Source organism: Lepidochelys kempii, chromosome 5 (assembly GCF_965140285.1).
Source record: "Lepidochelys kempii isolate rLepKem1 chromosome 5, rLepKem1.hap1, whole genome shotgun sequence".
NCBI lineage: Eukaryota > Metazoa > Chordata > Testudines > Cheloniidae > Lepidochelys > Lepidochelys kempii.
Genome location: NC_136384.1, coordinates 41,880,813 through 41,901,531, shown reverse-complemented (window position 1 = coordinate 41,901,531; position 20,719 = coordinate 41,880,813). Strand labels below are relative to the sequence as shown.

General features: G+C 39.2%; 1 protein-coding gene across 6 annotated transcripts in view; it reads left to right on the top strand.

The window, feature by feature from the left end:
- ADAMTS6 (ADAM metallopeptidase with thrombospondin type 1 motif 6) overlaps positions 1-20,719 on the top strand; it is a 328,488-nt gene that overhangs the window by 236,872 nt on the left and 70,897 nt on the right. For 4 of the 6 annotated variants that reach the window (XM_073344058.2, XM_073344059.2, XM_073344057.2 and 1 more), the window contains 5 exons: positions 1,117-1,250; positions 4,193-4,316; positions 4,694-4,774; positions 8,927-9,090; positions 10,708-10,846. In XM_073344058.2, the coding sequence (XP_073200159.1) occupies positions 1,117-1,250; positions 4,193-4,316; positions 4,694-4,774; positions 8,927-9,090; positions 10,708-10,846 (642 nt within the window). Of the gene's footprint in view, positions 1-1,116; positions 1,251-4,192; positions 4,317-4,693; positions 4,775-8,926; positions 9,091-10,707; positions 10,847-11,039; positions 11,550-20,719 lie in introns of those variants that run through there. The other 2 variants (XR_012158888.1, XM_073344062.1) reach the window with 2 other exon arrangements.

Here is a 20,719-nt window from a genome sequence, read left to right as displayed (position 1 = left end):
GTGCAATTAAAACTGCAATTAATCGTGATTATTTTTTAAAATCGCGATAAATTTTGAGTTAATTGCATGAGGTTATCTGATTAATTGACAGCCCTAATTAGGAGTGCTATCCATTAACCTAAAAATATACTGAAAGCTATGTCCTGTTTAGGACATTTTGAATGTAAGCCTTAAAACTGCTAAACAGGATATTTCTGTTCATTATCCTATCATAAAAAACAAAGGAAAAGTGACCTAATTAATATTATTGCTATTCCATGCTAGCTAGTAATAGTGAAATAAAATGGAAATCTTTGCTGTATATTTTCTTCATTGCCCACTCTCCACACATCTGAAAAGCTGTGCTCAGGAGATGTGTTTAGTGCCTTGTTATTATATAATTGTTAGGGATCCTTTTTGGTGCTGTGTGTGACATAGTTTCTGTGGCCTGATTTTTAAAAATTAGGTCTTTTTGTGCTCACAGTTTGTGCTTACAAATAATGACGATCCTTATCTCCAAGTATTGTCAGTGGTTGCTGAGGGCATTTTGCACCTCTCAGAAGTGCTTGTAAAAATCAGGCCCTCCTGGCAGTTATTTGCTGATTAAATGGGGAGCACCTAGACATCCAATTACTAGACATCTAAATATCCTCTTGAAAAAATTGAGCCAGCCGAATTATAAGCAGTCAAGAAAAGGGAAGGCAGGTTAAACTCACTTTAAATTCAGGCCCTACATCTCAAAACTTTGTTCATTTTTTTAGGCATATTGTGAACTTTACTATATTTCAAAACTTGAAAGTACAGTAACCATTGCTATGCTACTGTTAGTGCTTTTTAAAGAACATCTTTATGTATTTTCAGTTGTTCAGCAGGCATTAGGGTGGTATTATCATTAAAGACTCTTTCACCTTAACTCACCTGTAGGCTGTTTTGCTATAAGCTGAAGTAATCTCTTTAGAGAGAAAGAATCAAATAGAGAAGTTACTTGGAAGGATTAAAGAAAACTTATAAATCTGTCTGTATTCAGATGGGAGAAGAGACTATACATTTCCAGTCTGATTTTGCATATGCTTTTAAAATTGGTTCTGACCTTTTCAGGAACTGTCCATTAATTTTTTCTTTGTTTTGCTTGTTTAGGAGGGGTTAAACCATGTGCATTAAACTGCTTGGCTGAAGGTTACAATTTTTACACTGAACGTGCCCCTGCAGTAATAGATGGAACTCAGTGCAATGCTGATTCGCTGGATATCTGTATCAATGGAGAATGCAAGGTTGCATGTTTTAATAAACACTACATTTAGGGATTACTTCATATTGTCTAGTATTTATCAGCAGTAATTTTGTATAGCATTTTAGTTACAGGGTTTTTTTTATACTAGATAAAAAAGGATTGTTGACAGTAAAAGTTAATTTCTTACATAAGCAGGGAGCCTGAGACAAGGGAAAGGAAGACTGCAGATATGAGGCAAATTACTATGAGTTGCAATAAGCTTTCATTAGAAATTGTCGCAGTCTTGTAATCAGGGCAGTCACCTCCAGAGCACCCCCAAATGGCCAGAGGTCATTCTGACACATCCTGCCTCTGTTTCCCCCTCTTCAAGGCCCCTTAAGAACTGCAGTCCACATTATTTAAAACATTCCATATCTCTCTCCCTTTAGGTGGGGAGCCCCCGAGCCCTTATTCCCAGAGCTGGGTTACACTTCAGCCACTATTCCTAGACTTTTCCTGACTGCACCTCAGCCTCCAGGCTCTGATTTCCTCTTGCTCTAGCAGTCCTCCTAGCTGGGATACAACTCCCCTGGTCTGAGGATTATCCTTTCAGGAGTCTTTCCTCTTTCTCTGCAGCATCTACCATAGCTTCCTAACATTTCCATCCTCCCTACACCTTTCTGCTGCCCTTTAGAGGGGAATCAGCTGTCCTCCATCAGGCCCCATCAAGACTAGTAACACAGCACAGATTGGCTGATGCAGTTCATTCATTAATTAGTGTTTGCTGGCCCTAGGCCTCTAACCCTTAAGGGGCAAACCATCCTATTGCAAGACTAAATTAGAATAATTTATTTAGATTCTTTTGGCTTCTCCTAATCTCTGGTGTCTGTTGGAGGACCAGTAACTGTAGGGACCAGTTGATGAAAAGCATGTGCTTAAATTGTTTGCTGAACTGAGGCCTTTTTGGAATGAACAGTAGTATGACCATAAATGTGGCAGTTAGTGCTTTGTAACTTCCACATTTATGGTTATACTACTGTTCATCAGGGGTGCCATTTCAGAAAAAAATTGGGGGGAGGGGCAAAGTTATGTCAGAATATAGAATGTTATACAATGATATTATATCCTGTAAAATCTGAAGTGCAGGCAAAAAATGAAAGACCTAATGGAGCATATAGACCTATGAAAAATCTGTGGGGGCCCACATTGCAAATGATGCCCCTGCTATTCATTCCAATAAAACCTCAGTTCAGTGAAACACTTAAGCACATGCTTAATTTTAAGCATATGAGTAGTGCTATTGACTTAAAAAAACCCTGACTTCTTTGTGACTACTCACATGCTTAAAGTTAAGTGCAATCTTAAGTGCTTTGTGGAACCAAGGCCTACAGATTTTTTTATGATTGAATCAAAGATGATGAGATCAAATTGTTTCTAACTAAGAAAGGTGACACAATTAGCACCAAAGATTTGCCATGTGTTAGCAAACCAAATCACAGATAGACAAAAAAAATCACAATATATACTATTTTAGTATGCTAAAATATGTGAAGCTGCTAGAAAATAGCTAATACTTTTGATGATTATTTTAAAACTGACTATGCCAGATATTACACGTAATTCCACAAAAATGGGCCCCATCAGGATTAAAATACAAGGGAATGTATTTGATAAAACTGAAGTAAAATCTTTCACACAATTGTAAGAAAAATATAAATTAAAACTAGGAGGTTTGCATTTTTGTACAGTTAAAGTATTATTTAGTAAATGAGCAGAAATGGAGATTAGATTTATTTCCAGTAGAGGACGACATAAGGAAACACAAGTTAGTCAGAACTCTGTTTTACTTTTTGTAATCAGTAAGAAAGTCAAAATTTATATGATTGTATTCATTTGCCTAGGAGTGAAAACATTTTGAAACTTTAACTTCTGTGATCATATCTGTATTATTTATAAACAAGATGGTAGAAAATCATATTTTTGCCAGTATGTTCATATGGCTGCCTTATGTTCTGTTTTGGAGATCATTTTATTCTTCTTTGTATTATATAATCATCTGAAGAAGTGTAAAGCTGCAGTTTTCCTCCTGTTCAGTTTGTCCTCTGTTATTAAGTTGTTCTATCCTTCCCAGCATATATTTTCTCCCATTCTCTGGCTGAGGTGAATCCTTAAATCATGCATAGATATCTCCTCCTCATATCATACCACCTGTACATTTTAATAGCTCCCTTTTCTTCCTGACTCCTCACAGCAGTTCTTCCAATCCTGTCAGCTGCTGTTTTCTTGGCATTTTATTTCCAGGTGGTAATGTGGGATAAATGTATTTTTGTGTAACTAATGCTGGAGCTTGGATGCAGGAGAGAATCAAGTCCAGATTATACAGAAGCTCTCTCTGCATCCAGCTCAGTCTTTCATTCTGCTTGAGTGTGCAGTGAACTCACATCTATAAGCTTTTATATGAGTTTGTTGTTATCAAAATAATTGTGATGTCACAAATTTAGCTGTATTACTTTTCTGCGGGACGTGAGAAGATGGTCTGTGAAGGTGTAAAGGTTTATAGAAACAAAAACACCACAAAACTTATTTTTAAGCAACCATTCAAGGGACACACAGAAAACAGTGTTTTGTTAGAGAAACCAAAGGTAGAGGAAAATTAGAACATTTGGGATCACTGTCTAGATATTAAATAATAATTGTGTTAAGGTGTAGTACATTAATGTTTGTAAAATACTGTAACATTCTCCTATGAAAAGCATTATAGGAGCACAAATTATTTATTATCTATAAACTAAATTTGCATCATCTCTGATTTCTCAGTCTCCTTTTCTGGTAAGTGAAAATACTCTTATGATATGGGCCACTCAAAGTGAGGTAGGCAAAGGGAGAACTAAATCTCAGATACTTAGGAAGAAATCTCTTGAGAAAATATTTAGTATTTTCAGGTAATGATCCAAGAAGCCTCCTACCTGAAGTAATATTTGTTCTATCCTTATCTGTTCTCAGCATGTGGGTTGTGATAATATTTTGGGATCTGATGCAAAGGAAGACAGATGCCGTGTGTGTGGAGGAGATGGTAGTACATGTGAAGCCATTGAAGGTTTCTTCAATGATTCATTGCCCAGAGGAGGTAAGTGTGCAGATATAGATCACTCCCTATCCTGTGATTCACTGTATGAAGGTGGACTGTTGTACCCACATGGAACCTAACTGAAAGTTCAAAACATGGAAGAAAATATATTAGTATTTCACAGCCAATGTATAAATTAATCAGTGAATTCTGAAACATTTTATGAAGAACTTTGTTAATATGTAGAAAGGAGAAACTCATGACTGCATGAAAAATTTTTGCTATTGTTTTTCACATTTGTCTCTGAGATTTAAAGAGTTCTCTGTTCTCTGGCATGAAAGGCAATGTTCAGGTACATTTGAATCGAAAGCATAATTTATTAATTTCTAGTTTCATCCAGGTAATAATAATAAATAAGGTTTACCTTTACCTTTTAGGCTACATGGAAGTGATTCAAATTCCAAGAGGTTCCGTTCACATTGAAGTAAAAGAAGTGGCTGTGTCAAAGAACTACATTGGTAAGAGCTGGTTTAAACACAAGACCTTAATTAACTAGTAATATTTATAAAGTGTTTTGAAGATACTGGAGCAGATTCAATGGTCTGGCTAAGCTTTGCTGGGTGCAGGACCAGGGGACATAATATTATCCATCAATTTTAGGTACTTACATGCCCCCATAACCATAGTATCTGATTACCCCACAATCTGTAATGTACTTAACTTTACAACATTCCTGTGAGGTGGGGAAAGACTATTATCTCCATTTTACAGATGAGGAAACTGAGGCACAGAGAAGCTAAAATGACTTGCCCAAGGTCACACAGGAAGCCTGTGGTAGAGCAGGAAATTGAATTCAAGTCCCAAATTCCAGGCTGCGTCCTTCCTCCCTTTAAAGGTGGCTTTAAACCTGCCTTGTACTCTTCTGATCTTGGGGTCAAACACGTGCCAACCTGATCCATGGAGTAAGAACAGGCTTCATAAGGACAAAAGAGCAAGCATGGCTAGATGTTTCCCTTAACTGGTTTATGTAACAGTCAGTTCACAAACATACAAGGCAACACATTTCTCAGTCAAAAGAAACTGATGAGTTAGTTGTTCTAATGAACTGACAGTCCTACAAGCTGTTATGTCCTAGAAGCTGCAGGTCTGCTGATTAGGCTGCTTTGTTGTCCCTTAGCCACAGGAATGCAAATATCTAGCAGTGCAAATGCTTGTGAAGAACTGTCTATGATGTGTGCTAGATGGGAGTGTGGCAGGTAGCTAACCTCCTAGATAAATTAACCCCACCCATAGTTATTTGCTGTAGTGCTAGTGTTGGATGTCTGCTTCCCTCTACCCCTGTAATTCAGCAGGATTGTCAGCCTCCTCCCTTTTAGGAGGAAGAGTTACATACTTAGCCCTAGCAATGAGGAATGTTTATTACACTTATTATACTACTCTCCCTCCTTTCTCCTCCCTCCTCCACCAAAAAGTTGTGTTGCTGGTGAAATAGCATCTATAGCTTATAACTGACATTTCAAGCAGAGAGACAGGGTGGATGAGTTAATATCTTTTATTGGACCAGCTTTGGTTGCTGAGAGAGACAAGGTGTCAAGCTTCTTCTGCCTGAAGCAGAGCTCTGTGTAAGCTCGAAAGTTTGTCTCTCTCACCAACAGAAGTTGGTCCAATAAAAGATATTACCTCATCCACTTTGTCTCTCTAATATCGTTGGACCGACATGGCTACAACAACACTGCATATTTCAAGCAGAGGAATGAAGGTCACAGGATATCCTGTCACAGCCATTTCATATTAAGAACCACATTTTCACAGGGTCAGCTTTGTACCTGTAAAATCTGTACTCATGTTACTGCAATTACAATTGAGTACAAACCAGGTTCTTGCATCTCTAACTCCATGATTGAGGGTACATATCCGACAGAAGGGAAACTAGTTTTCTTAGCTACTGCAATTCATTTTGCAAATGCAAAATTGCACAGAACCTCATCCCTTTTGAAAAAAATTGTCTCATATGCAACAATGGGAAAATTATATGGAAAAATATATTTATTTTTATTGACAAATCTGTTTTAAAATCTGTTAGGAGAAAGCTTTCTGGTTTTATTTTTTTAAACAAATAAAAAAAATCCATATAAAATAGTTTGCAGAGAGGTTTATTTTAGTTCTTTGATGTTTGTGCAGTAGTTTTCATGTTTAAATGTCCTGTCTTGTTAATTTAACCTGATTGGATTTTTTGAAGTTAGAGTGGATAAAAATTAAGATTCCGGAAATTTAGTTTCTGCTGAGGCCAAATTCTGACCAATATTCTAATACCAAGCTTTAGTCTAATAATTTTTCATACACTTACTCAAAATAGATAACTAGCAAGAAGCCCTGCTCCCTTCCTCTAGTATTGTACAATAGCATGGCTTGTTCTCTCCTCTACCTGATGAGTTTGATGGTGGTTCAGCACAGTTTGGGAATTAATGGAAGTTTGTGAGGAGACTCTGGTCCCTTTCCTGGTGACACACCACCATCCATCCCTTCCTGCTACATATCACTCTCTTTTCACATACATGTTTCCCTGGTATCAGTGCCCCATCACATACAGTCAGGAGTAAACCCAGGAACCCTAGAAGAGTGAAAGTTTGAGGACCAAATTCTTCTCTCAGTTACATGTGTAATTTCAGAGTAACGTTCAATGAAGTCACTAGAGTGAGATTTATATTGAGGTATATTAGAACAAAATTTGGCCTGTGATGGTTACTTGTATAATTCCTCACTCTTGCAATCTATAAGACAAATCCTAAATTCTCTCCCTATTAAGGTCAATAGATGTTTTGTCTCTGACTAAAGATCCATGGCTTGGTCTTGAATTTTGCCAATATCCACAAACTTTGGTTACAGAAGCAGATATGAATTCCAAAAAATTGAGTAGTCTTCTTTATTACCTTAACCAAAGAGATCATAGTGTCATAGAGTTTAAGGCCAGAAGGAATCACCAGATCATCTAGTCTGACCTCCAGTGTATCACAGGCCACTAACACCACCAAGAACCCACTCGCTAAACCCAACAACCTACATTAGACTAAAGTATTACAGTCTACAGGAGACTAGACTACTATGTGCCCCAGGCAGAGAATAGGAGGGACCAAAGTACATCAGTGCCTGAGGCCCCTGCAATGGCAGGGAAATGATTAAGTGAGACATACGCAGAGAATGCTGGCAAGTGACTTGCAGTCACGTGCTGCAGAGGAAGATTTAATCGCCAAGGTCACTGCCAACCTGACGTGGGGGAAAATTCCTTCCTGGCCCCACATATAGTGATCAGTTAGATCTTGAGCATGTGAGCAAGAACAAGCCAGCCAAGTACTTGAGAGAGAGAATGCTTAGTGCCACCTCAGAGCCAATAGTATACATAAAAGAGCATTCAGAGTAAAGTCTGTAAGCTTCCCAAAGTCCATTTCATATTTTAGAAACCAAAAAAGGAATCTTTTTGATACAGGAAAAAGTCAAATATCTGCCCTTGAATAGAATCTGCAAGACTACCCTTAACAAGCTGATGAAGATTATAAAAAAGCTAATAATATTTTATTTGTCCATCAAACTAAATTTTTATTTCAAGCTGCTCTAAATATGATTGCAGTCTTCTGAAATTTCCATAACCTGTTGAATCAGAAATAGATATGCAACCTGCAGTGCTGTTTTCGTCACGTGCCATGTTGACAATGGCAGCTTAACAAATTATATTGGAAAAAGTAATAGCTTACCAGTGTTTGGTTTTCTAAATTTTATAGTTTGATTAAACTGTTGGTATTTATTACTAATTTCTTGCTGATATAAATGATTTTCAGTTATTGATATTCATACAATTATTACAATGTAAATATTCTGTATAACCGTAATAATGAACTGTGATTGAATTTGTATGTTTGCTTGGAGCAGCATAACCAACTGACTAGTTCTAAGACTCAATCTGAGAGCTGGTCACACTTTTGTGTTTGATTTAATACATATCTATCTTCCATGCTACCTGACCTCAGAACAGAATCACTGAGAAATCATCTAGGAAATGTGCAGGGTTTTCTGATTTTGAACATTATTGTCTTTCTGGGTACATGCTTCTAAAGCAGAATACAAAGGGTCAAAGATAAGGAAGTAAGAATTGCTTGGGAACCAGCTTTGAAACTCATAGTGCCTCTTCCTTGCTCCAACACACACACACTTTTATTGTGCCCACAAGGTTTGCATGTCCCACACTCCAAAAGGCAGGGGTATCAAAATGTTGTTCAACTGAAGGGTACATTGCAACTCATACATTTAAGAGGTAAATCTAATTTGCATATAATGGAGCAGATTGCAGGTGTAGTACAGAGAGCACAGCCTATTGATACAAGTTCTAGCATGCACCACCATATCTCGATTTGCATGGCCTGTTCTTGCTGATACCTGTAGTCTCTGCAGATCACACCTGCCTACTGGAGATGATAGCCAAAGTCAGTATTGTAGATCTCCATGAGCCACACTTCGGTCATTCTGCCAAAAGGAAAAGTAGGTTTTAAACTACTTTGAAACCAGTGATATAGAACTAAAGTACACATACTTCTGTCACATTAGTAGTTTCATTTGCAATGGCTTCTCTATTATAAATGCTGCTTCCAATTTTTAGGTGGCTTGTATTTTTTTTTAAGCTTTAAAATCTGAAGAGGATGACTACTATATTAATGGTGCCTGGACTATTGACTGGCCTAGAAAGTTTGATGTTGCTGGGACAGCTTTTCATTACAAGAGGCCAACAGAGGAACCTGAATCTTTGGAAGCTTTAGGCCCTACTTCAGAAAATCTCATAGTCATGGTAATGTTATAATGAATATATTTCTGAACTCAGACATGATTTTATGTTCCAAGTAACAGGGGGCAATAAACTGAGTAAAATTGCATGGAAGAGAAGTAGTGCTTGCCTAGTTCTTGCACTTTGAGATACCCTCCCACTCACCTCTTTCTGTTCCCAAAACTGATGGGATAGCTATGGTGATAAGGAAGAAAGCTAACAACAAACTATTGTACTGCCAGGAGATCTACAGAAAATATCAGTGGAAATCCTCAGGCCATAGTGGGGATCCCTCCTAGTTTCATTTGCTTCCTGGTCCTCACAGTAATGGCAACATAAATAGAAAACTGGATATATGGTGTGGTCACACCTGTTGGTGATGTATGAAAGTATAAGGCAAGTTATATGACAATTTCATTGGACAGTATTCTGATGCCCTTATTCACAACAGGTAATAACTTACTCCAGAAGTAGCCCTGTTGATTTCAGTGGGTCTAATTATGGTGTGAGATATCATGGTCTGGCCCATAGTAAATTCCCTGACTGTGGACATACCTGGCCACGCTCCCAACAATGTGACGCCCGTTTTGCCTTTGGTAGCTGTGGAGAGGCTAGAAGTGGTTATGTGGAGAGGAGGTGCCTACTGCATTAACTACTTTTCTCATCAGCTCAGCACCAGTAACTTCCCTACTGAAGATTATCCACCATTTTGCTCTCTCACAGAGGGGAGCATATGCCTCAAAATAATTTATAACTGGAGGCATGGTGAGGTGAGAAATATCTCTGAGACTCATCCAGGCTGCTTTTGTTAACATATACTGTAGATGTTAGCAGCAGCAATAAAAAATGTCAGGTTGGAGATTCAGAGCTAGATTGCCTTGAAGGCACAGCACTGTATTGAGCAGGTGGCATGTGGAAGTACTGTGCTACAGCAGGAACCACAAGAAGAATTATTGATGGTTTCACGTGGTGATACGTGGTGTTGCACCTGCAGCAGGAGCTCTGCCAGTCTGTAAAAGGAATCAGTGTACACTCTTCCCATGTGCCCAGCCACACTACTGCCTTGTACTGTGAGTGTTGGGGAAATAGCTCCACCCTCCTGTGTCTCCCTATTGGAAGTTAGTGCCATTACTGATGCCAGATTGGAGTATTATTGTAATATTGATATTGTGGTAGTATGTAGAAGCCCTAACCAGGTAAGGGTCTTATTAGTTACCCAGCCACGTTGTGGATAGTCCCAGCAAAAGAGCTCAAGATGGGGGTTTGAAGATTTTTGCACACCTACAAGGGTCAGCCACAATAAAGTCCCTTAATATTATCTGGTCTTGACACCTCCATGAAGTAATTTAACTTAATGAGGCCCAGAAGATTAGAATTGTTAATATGTCAGAAACAAATTTTGCTGGTAAGAAAAAAAATTGAAAGAAAAAAACTCACCTTACACAATGGAAAAAATCAGTGTGTGTGTGTGTTTTAAAAATTAGTCCAGATTTCTTTTGGGAATACCTGCAAGAACTATTGTGGCTTGCTTTATGACATTTTCCCCCTCTACAAGACATAATACATACCTAGATTAAATGTCATTGTAGTTGCTCTCTGCTTGCATATTTTAATAGTATAACTAGTTGTTTTCAACTGCAGATTCTGCTACAGGAACAGAATTTGGGGATAAGGTATAAATTCAATGTTCCCATCTCTCGTACTGGCAGTGGAGACAATGAAGTTGGCTTTGCATGGAATCACTTGCCTTGGTCAGAATGTTCTGCCACTTGTGCTGGAGGTAAGACACATATCAGGCAATCAAGCTGAAGGGTCAGTTGAATTACAAAATATACATTGCCTCATATTTGTTTAGGTAACTAATTGAAAACATTTATTTCAGGTCTGCTTCAAGCCTTAATTTAGTGAAAGAAAGTTTATTTTGATTATCACATTGTATTTTGTTTATTTTCAACTTCATATAATTTGTACAGATTTGTTGATTAAATACAGTACTTCTTGGCACAGTGAGTGTCTGTCGGCTGGTGCTTCTCCTGAGACTCTCTTGAAGCTGGCATGCTAGCTTTTCACAGGAGCTTTCTTGATAAAAGACATCTGAAGTTTTAAGTAAGGAAATAAACAAGACTCAGAAGGCAAATATAAGGTATCTGTAACAAAGGGAAGAGGGATGTAGTTCATATGATCTTAGGCAGGCCCTCCTATCCTCCAACCACCAAAGTTAAGGATGCATACTGGCAGCTTTTCAGTAGTAGATATTTCACTACTGGATGATACTTCCCAGCCCATAGCAGTATCTGAGATCCATTGGCTATTGGCAGTGGTGGGGGATTTGTGGGTTGTCCCATGTGAGTTCATCATGGGTGCCTTTTGCCCACAATTTACTGTATTCCTAATCCTCCTCCCTCTAGTGGCCACCAATGCAATTCTTTACCTCTGGCTGGGAAAGCAGGACAGTTGGCTTCCTTCAAAGCCAACACCATTGCTGCTGCATGGACTGGTGAGTAGAAGTGCTGTGTGAGCAGCATCTTTCTTCTCTCTGGAGACTAAATTCATCGCCTCCACCACACACATCAGTTTCAGAAGACAAGAGAATAAGATTTTTAAATCCATCCCTGGACCTTGGTAGTGTATGTCCCTATATCAAGGGAAATGCTTCATTTTAATTTAAGGGTGACTAATGCTGGGAGGAGGGGGGAATTTTTTTTAAATTGAACTCAAATCCAAGTACTTAAGTTCCTTTTCTTGCTAATCAAGGTTTTTGTATTTAGAGCTTTCTCCCTCACAGTATCATTCTGCTAGATCCTGAGGTAGTTATTATTACTTGTTTATTGTTTACATTCCAACAGTATGCTCAGCATTGCACAGGACACAAAGAAAGCTACAGATCCTCTCCTGCTAACTAGAAAAATATTTGAGACAAAAATACACTGGGAGATCTAGAGGATGGTGCTAACGTACTGTCTTTTTTGTTGTTCGTTTGTCATGGGGTTTTTTTGTTGCATAATAGGTGAGTGACAGAATTTTTAGTGATCTGCATTAGCATTTGTGAGTCTTGTAGAAGAATTAAGTTTTAAGGAGGAAGTTCAAAGAAAGAGGTAGAATACCTATCTCCTTAGGATAGAAAAGCAGTTCCAAGCATTAGGAGGCAGCAAGTGATGGCAAATCCCATGTTTATGACATAGTGAGTGAAATCCTGGCCCTACTGACGTCATTGGCAAAACTCCCATTGACTTCAGGAGGGCCAAGATTTCACTCCAGAGCCTTTTGTCATGGAAATGATTGTAATGTCACAAATTCATTACTATATGGGAGCAAGAGATTGGCTGTGAAGGAGCAGATCTTTGTTTAATTAATGATGCTAAAATATTAGTATTTAATCTGTAAACAATGTATGAAAAATTGAAAAGTAAATGAATTTATTATGAATGTGAAAGTTTACCTTAACACAAAAGTCTCTTTTTAAGTAGTTAATGGTGACTACAACCAGACTCTTCTCTCTCCATTCTTTCAGTTTAATGTGAGAAAGTGCTGTAGTGACTGATTTTCTTGAAGAAAATGAGGACCCTGTTCAGGGAATAATTGTTTCACTGTAGCTATAATTCATATAGAAACTATCTGCTTTTCCATGTGAATTGTTTTTTACTGCAGTTTATGAAACACCTTTTGCTATACACCAATAGAAGACAGGGATACTCAATTAAAAAAAAGAGGCTGAATCAGGGAAAAAGAGAAGTGAGGGAGATATTGTAACTGAAAAAAATAGGCTGGAAAAAAAAGGAAGTATGGAAAAATCCTAGAAACACTATGTGGCTTTGGTTATTTTATAGCATTCATTGTCTCGTGCAACCTTAATTTGGCCTATTGTGTGTATTCGTTATAGTATAGTCTTTAATTAACATGATCTTGTGCCATTTTTTCCACAGGATTCTTTCCTCATTCAGTGTATAGGGTGGACAGTGCTCAGTTAACAAGCAGCTATTCAATATTTTGTTTTATCCTCATTGTTCAGTGTGTGGCCCTAGTCTTTTTTACTGCACACTATTCAAACCCTGTTATGATGACCAAATTATAAATTTCCTCATAGGCTTTTCTATGGCACTCATCGCTATGGTACGTGAGTGATTCAAACCCATGAATTAATATTCACAAAAACCCCATGAGGAAAGGAGGAGGTATTATATCCATTTTAAAGATGCGGAGCTGAGGCACAGAGAGATTAAGGTCAAAAGTATCCTCTATTTCTGGGTTCCCAATTTGAGATGCCTAGGACCTGATTTTTCAGAGTACTTAGCATTATATTGCACTTTATATACTGAAGCACATGGACTTCAGTTGCAATTGTGTGTGCTCAGAACTTCTGCAAATTGGGCCCCAGGATCTCATGTTGGGCACCCAGAAAATGAAGGACACACAATTGGTGACCACCTCTGACTTGCCCAGCATCATATAGCAACTCTGTGGCAGAGGCAGGGATGGAATCCAATTCTCCAGGCCCCCCATTCAACTGTCTTAATCACAAGACCCTTCTTTCTGTTCCAGAAAGGAACCCTCTACCTAATTTACTACATACTTTCCAATCTCTGAATAAAGGAGGCAGGGGTCTTACAGACAACAGCCTGCTTTACAACACAACCCGAATTCATCCCCAGAGCAGATCCATCCTGTGTACTGAATAAGGCAGGCGTCCTGTGGAAAAAAGGCATGTGATGCTATAATTAAAGACCGTATCATCATGGATACACACAAGGGAGCTGAGTTATGGTTACAAAAGCTTTTATTCCCTCCACATTTGAATCAGACAGCTTCCTCCATTACATGGGTGCCAGAAGGGGATATCCTTGACAGCACAAGAGAGACAAGCTCCCTGGTCTCAGTTTCATTGCCTTGTCCTACCTTGGCCCAGAGCAACAGTGAAGGAGCGAACGGCAGGTGGGGGGGCCTCGGGAAGAAAGGAGTGAGTGGTGGGCAGGGAGGCATCAGGGGAAGGGGTGGAGAGGCGTGAGAGTGGGGGAGCCTTGGGAAAGGGAGGAAAGGTGACCAAGGCTTAAAGCCATCTTTACACTCCTCCAAGTCTGGGAGTATAAATTAGAACAGGGTGCTTTAATTTACACAAGCTGGTAACAGTCCCCTGTGGGCATTATGTAGCCAAGGATTGCTGGAGCACAAGGCGCTCCGGCCACACCTCCAGTATGCCCTGTATGCTAAAGCCGTGATTTTCAACCTGTGGTCCATGGACCCCAGGGGTTCCACAGACTATGTCTAAGATTTCCAAAGGAAATCTGCACCTCCATTTGAAATTTTGTAGGGGTCCACAAATTAAAATAGATTGAAAACCACTGTGCTAAAGGGGCTGGTATAGAGCTAACTCAGGGGTGGCCAACCTGAGCTTGAGAAGGAGCCAGAATTTACTAATGAACATTGCCAAGGAGACGCAGTAATATGTCAGCAGCCCCCCATCCACTACCCCCCTCCAGCTCCCAGCGTGTCCCACCCACTGGCAGCCCCACCAGTCAGTGCCTCCCCTCTCTCCCCATGCCTCCTGGCCGCCGCAATCAGCTGTTTCGCACTGCGCAGGAGGCTCTGGTGAGGCGGGGGAAGGAGCGAGGGCATGGCGGGCTCAGGGGCAGGGGAAGGGTGGAGTGGTGGCAGGACCTGGGGCAGAGCAGGGGGGTGAGCAGTGAGCATCCCACAGCACATTGGGAAGTTAGCATCTGTAGCTCCAGCCTCAGAGTCAGCGCCTATGCAAGGAGCCGCATATTACCTCTGAAGAGCCGTATGCGGCTCTGGAGTCACAGGTTGGCCCCCCTGAGCTGACTGTATGCCAGCCAGGAATTATCCCATGCCAAGGGAATCTCCAGATGCCTTATGAGGGTGGCTTTCCAGAATGGTACAAAGGACCCAGAGTGGGTCCTGAGGTTATGGCCTATGAAATGTGTATACTTAACACCTATCATTCATAAATACTCCTAGGCGAAGGTTGCATGAATCATTTAAAGTTGAACTGGATAAAACACTAAAGGATATACTGTAGGAAACAATCTTGGAATACCTCTTACAACTTTTTTATTTCTAATTTTCCTCTTTGAATTGCTGCTGTGGTCCAAAACACTTGTTTGCTCGGTGACGTAGACAATGCTGCTGGTTAGAATAGATTACTTGGAGTCAAGAGTCTCAGCTCAGTGTGTTTAACCTTGGCAAATAATGCAACCTTCCCATTCATTAGGGTGGGTAGGGTGGGATGGCTTACGTGCTGTGAGATTCTAGAATGAAAGATGTTAAGGATTATGATTTTTTCAAGGATCTTAGAATCCAAAAACCAGGACGCAAACAGCAAAAATTAGTGAATAGAGGCTTTTCTGCTTATATTTATTCTAATATATACCATACAAATGGCCCATGTTCTATATGTGCTTTGATGTCATTCACCTTTTAGAAATTCCAGTCAAACCTTAGATAAAGGTGATTGTGTCTTTGTTATGATGGCCTCAGGTGTGGAACAAGCTCCTCTATGACGTCCATTTTAGCCCATTCATTACACAGTTAAATAACATCTTTGAACATTTTTATCAAGGGTTTTGTTGGTTTCATATTTAGAATTTTTCTGTGTAGTATTCTGTTTATCTTCTTTGGGACTAGTCCTTCAAACACTTTCTTTGTTGGGCAGGAAGTGCATCCTCTTTACCCATGTTGCTTGGTGCAGGAGTGACTGGATACACACATGAATTTTTGCAGCAGTTTTAAAAATTACCTCTATAATTCAGCTGCATGCATGTTCTGATTTCCTAATTTACTCACTATACCTTTGACAGTATAGTCCTAACGGGCTAAACCAAAGTCATAACAGTGAACTATTTCAGAGTTAAGCCTCAGCTACCACGCTTGTGGGACCTGTACATTACAAAAGATGTGTTGGAAGCTTTGTGTAAAACAGTAGGTAAGCACAAAATGACAAGTTGAAAATAGAGTTGCAGCCTCACCAAGACTCACTGGGATGGATTCTCATCTGGTGTAGGTTGTTATAGTTCCATAGACCTGTGACAGTTTGCCCCAACTGAGGATCTGCTCCACCATGTTCTTTCTTTACTTTATGATAGTAAAAAGAGATAGTGTCGTATAAGTATCCAAGATACTTAGGCTTGGTCTACACTACAGACTTATGTCAGTATAACTGTGTCATTCAGTGATGGGGAAAATCCACACCCCTGAATGTTAATGATGCTGTTATACTGACCAAACTCCTAGTGTAGACAGCACTATGTTGACAGGAGGGCTTCTCCCATCGACATAGCTACCACCTCTCATGGAGGTGGAGTACCTATGCCAATAGGAGAAACTCTCCCGTCGATGTAGGTAGTGTCTTCACTAAGTGCTGAGTGCTGTATATGTAGACAAGCCCTTACATTCTGTTTTTTCCATAAAGAAACATCCATTACAGTTTTAAATACACTCCATTTATGTAGCCTTTGGCTGCAACTGCATTAACAATTCAGTTATTCCTCCCACATATCCTTTCCCCCTGGACTGTGTTCCCTACCTTTCCCTCACCCAGAGAGAGTCACAATGTTGTGTTGTGCAAAGGAACTGACATTGACTAGTCAGCAACTTCTCTTCAGCACCACACCTGCCAGAACACCTCTCAGCCATGCAGATTTTAACTCTGGGAAACAACAGAAACTCAAACTGTTCTTGGAATAGGAAGGAGGGGCAAAATTTATCCTTGTTCCTTTTGATTTTTTTAGGGTGGAAGGCGACAGCATTCCACAGTTTTCCTGAAAATTGTTATTCATCAAGTCAATTGTTTTTAAATGTGCCCTTGTTTTAAGAGTAGAAACATATAATATGTATTATCTGGAAAGATTCTCTCTTCTTTCCTAAAGAAAAATTTAAAGCATCTTTCTAAATTTTAACTTTTCTTCTATGATTTTTGAAAATCAGCTACAATTCCAATATGTATATAGGGTTAGATATGAATAAAAAGATAAATAATTAGACAACCATTATGAACTTCTCATATTATATCTGCAAATATTTGAAACCCATTAAAGAGATGATATACAGTTAAATAGTTTATAAAGCAGTGGAATGAAAATCCCAGATTATTTCAATACAATGCAGTATGCATATTGCAAATCTACTTATAGTTAAACTCATCATATAGGTCCCAATTCATGAAAGTATCACTAGTCATGAGAGAACTTAAGCAGATACTTAACATTAATCATGTACTTAAGTCCCATTAAAGTCAGTGTTTCACTGTATCCGAGTCACTGAGATTTAAGCACATGATTAGAGTTAAGCACATGCTTAATAAGGCTAATGAAGAGTTTAGGGGTAGTGACAGGGTGGCTAATGGGAATGAGGACAAACAGCTTAATGGGACTAAATCGGGGAACCTAGATAATCTCCATCCAAGAATATTAAAGGAATTGGCACATGAAATTGCACGTCCAATAGCAAGGATTTTTAATGAATCTGTAAATTCAGGAGTTGTACCGTATGACTGGAGAATTGCTAATATAGTTCCTATTTTTAAGAAAGAGAAAAAAAGTGATCCAGGAAGGTACAGGCCTGTTACTTTGACCTCAGTTGTACGCAAGGTCTTGGAACAAATTTTGAAAGAGAAAGTAGTTAAGGACATAGAGGTTAACAGGAATTGGAATAAAATACAACATGATTTTACAAAAGGTAGATTGTGCCAGACAAACCAGATCTCTTTCTTTTAGAAGATAACTGATTTTTTAGACAAAGCAAATGCAGTCGATCTAATTTACCTGGATTTCAGTAAGGCATTTGATACAGATCCACATGGGAAATTATTAGTTAAATTGGAGAAGATGGGGATTAATATGAGAATTGCAAGGTGGTTAAGGGATTGGTTAAAGAGGAGACTACAACAGGTCATACTGAAAGGTGAACTGTCAGATTGCTAGTGGAGTTCCTCAGGGATCGGTCTTGGGACCAATCTTATTTAACCTTTTTATTACTGACCTTGGCACAAAAAGTGGGAGTGTGCTAATATAGAAGAGCACCATAATATCATAAAAGAAGATCTGAATGACCTTGTAAACTGGAGTAATAGAAATGGGATGAAATTTAACAGTGCAAAGTGCAAGGTCATGCATATAGGGACTAACAACAAGAATTTTTGCTATAAACTGAGGACATATCAGTTGGAAATGACAGAGGAGGAGAAAGAACTGGGTATATTGGGTGATCACAGGATGACTATGAAAAAGGCTAAGGCAGTCCTAGGATGCATCAGGTGAGGTATTTCCAGTAGAGACAGGGAAGAATTAGTACCATTATACAAGGCTCTGGTGAGACCTCATCAGGAATATTGTGTGCAATTCTGGTCTCCCGTGTTTAAGAAAGATTAATTCAAACTGGAAGAGGTGCAGAGAAGGGCTACTACGTTGATCCAAGGAATGGAAAACCTATCTTATGAGAGGAGACTCAAAGAGCTTAGCTTGTTTAGCTAACCAAAAGGAGGCTGAGGGGACTGCTGTCTATATATACATCAGAGGGATAAATACCAGGGAGGGAGAGGAGTTATTTAAGGTAAGCACCAATATGGAGACAAGAAAAATCTGAGATATTGAGAGCCCTGAATAATCAATATCAATATCTAATGATATGGAGACAAGAACAAATGGCTATAAATTGGCCATCAACAAGTTAAGGCTTGAAATTAGGCAAAGGTTGATGACCATCAGAGGAGTGAAGTTCTGGAACAGCCAGGGAGCACTGGAGGCAAAAAACCTAACTGGCTTCAAAACTGATCTGAATAAGTTTATGGAGGAGATGGTATGATGAGACTGCCTACAATCACATGTAGCTCATCTGTGACTGCCATTAGCAAATATTTCCAATGGCCAGTCATGGGACACTAGATGGGGAGGGCTCTAAGTTACTACAGAGAATTCTTTCCCAAGTGTCTGGTTGGTGGGTCTTGCCCACATGCTCAGGATCTAACTGATCACTGTATTTGGAGTTGGGAAGGAATTTTCTCCTAGGTCAAATTTACAGAGACCCTGGGGGTTTTCACCTTCCTCTGCAGCATGGGGCACAGGTCATTTGCAGGTTTAAACTAGCGTGAATGGTAGATTCTCTGTAACTTGAAGTCTTTAAACCATGATTTGAAGACTTCAGAAATTCAGCCAGAGGTTAGGGGTCTATTTCAGGAGTGGGTGGGGGAGGTTCTGTAGCCTGCAACATGGAGAAGGTTAGACTAGATGATCATGATGGTCCCTTCTGACCTTAAAGTCTATGAGTCTATGAACTGCTGTCCTGAATCGGGAACATAATGAGGTTGTTCTGTGAATGAAATTATTTCAGCTATAAGTTCTATTTTAATTGAATCCAATTACATACTATTTTCCAAATATACAGAGTGATACCAACAATTGGTATCATATGCAAACTATCCATAACCTACATATCCACAAATACAACCTTCAGGATATATATACAGCTGAACATGAATAAACATCAGGAAATTTCAGGGCAATTTGAGCAGAGGCCAAAGTCAATCAGTGTGCATTGAAAATCTGAGAGCCCTGAATAATCAATATCTAATGCTCTCAATATCTAATGCTTATGGGCACTGTGACCTGAACCTGGGTCTTCTATATCCCAGGTAAGTGCCTTAAGAATTGGGCTATAGTGTCAGTCTTGCTCTGGCCTACTGAATATTTAGTTATACAAAATGGAACAACTCCAACAAGAGATATTTACTGAGCCAGAGAGAAAGTCTGACTCTATAGCCCAGTGGTTAAATCACTAACCTGTGATATGGGAGTTCTAGGACAGAATTTCTGGTCAAAATATAGGAGTGAGAGACAACCCCTCCAGAAAAAGCCAGGTCTCCCATATCCCAGGTGAATGCCCTAATCACTGAGCTGTAAAGTTAGTCTCTCTGCCTGGCCCAATGAATATTTAATGACTTATACAAAATGGAAGAGCTTTGGTAGGAGACATTACTGAGACAGAGAGAGACCATGTCTGTCAGCCTAGTGGCTGCCTGATTCAGGGTAGGGAGTTGAAGGTGAGTTTCCCACATCCCAAGTAAATACCCTATCCACCAGGCTATTGGCTATTCTGGAACAATGCTGTCTCACACACTCACATATTTTGACCAGCAATTTCATTCTGGATCTGATAAACTTTTCCTGACAAAGTTTAGTCAAATCTGGAATGTTCCCTATGAAAAGTTTTGATGTTGATGAATCAGCATTTTCTAATGAAACATGTTTCATTGAAAATTTCCCGACCAGCTTCACTTCACCCAGTATTTTCTGCATCAAGTCCAGTAGATAGTGTTGGAACAGTTCAGTAAATAGGAAAGAACAAAACTCAGAAGATTTGGTTGCTGAGAGGAAAAAGTGTTTATCTGAATCTTATCTGAGCTATTCACACCTATTGAGTTTCAAAACTGTGATGGAAATGTCACAAGAAATGGATTCTAATTATATTTCTGGCACTTCTTATTTCCCTTCTATCTGGACCAGAAGGTGCAGAGCATAAAAACAAAAAATTACAGGCGAAATGAAGAAGCTATCTAAACTTTTTTAAGGCTCAAGTTTTCAGTTTTTGAGTTTTGGGCAAAAGATTCTTATTTTGAACAAATTGGTTCATACATACATCAAGTAACCTT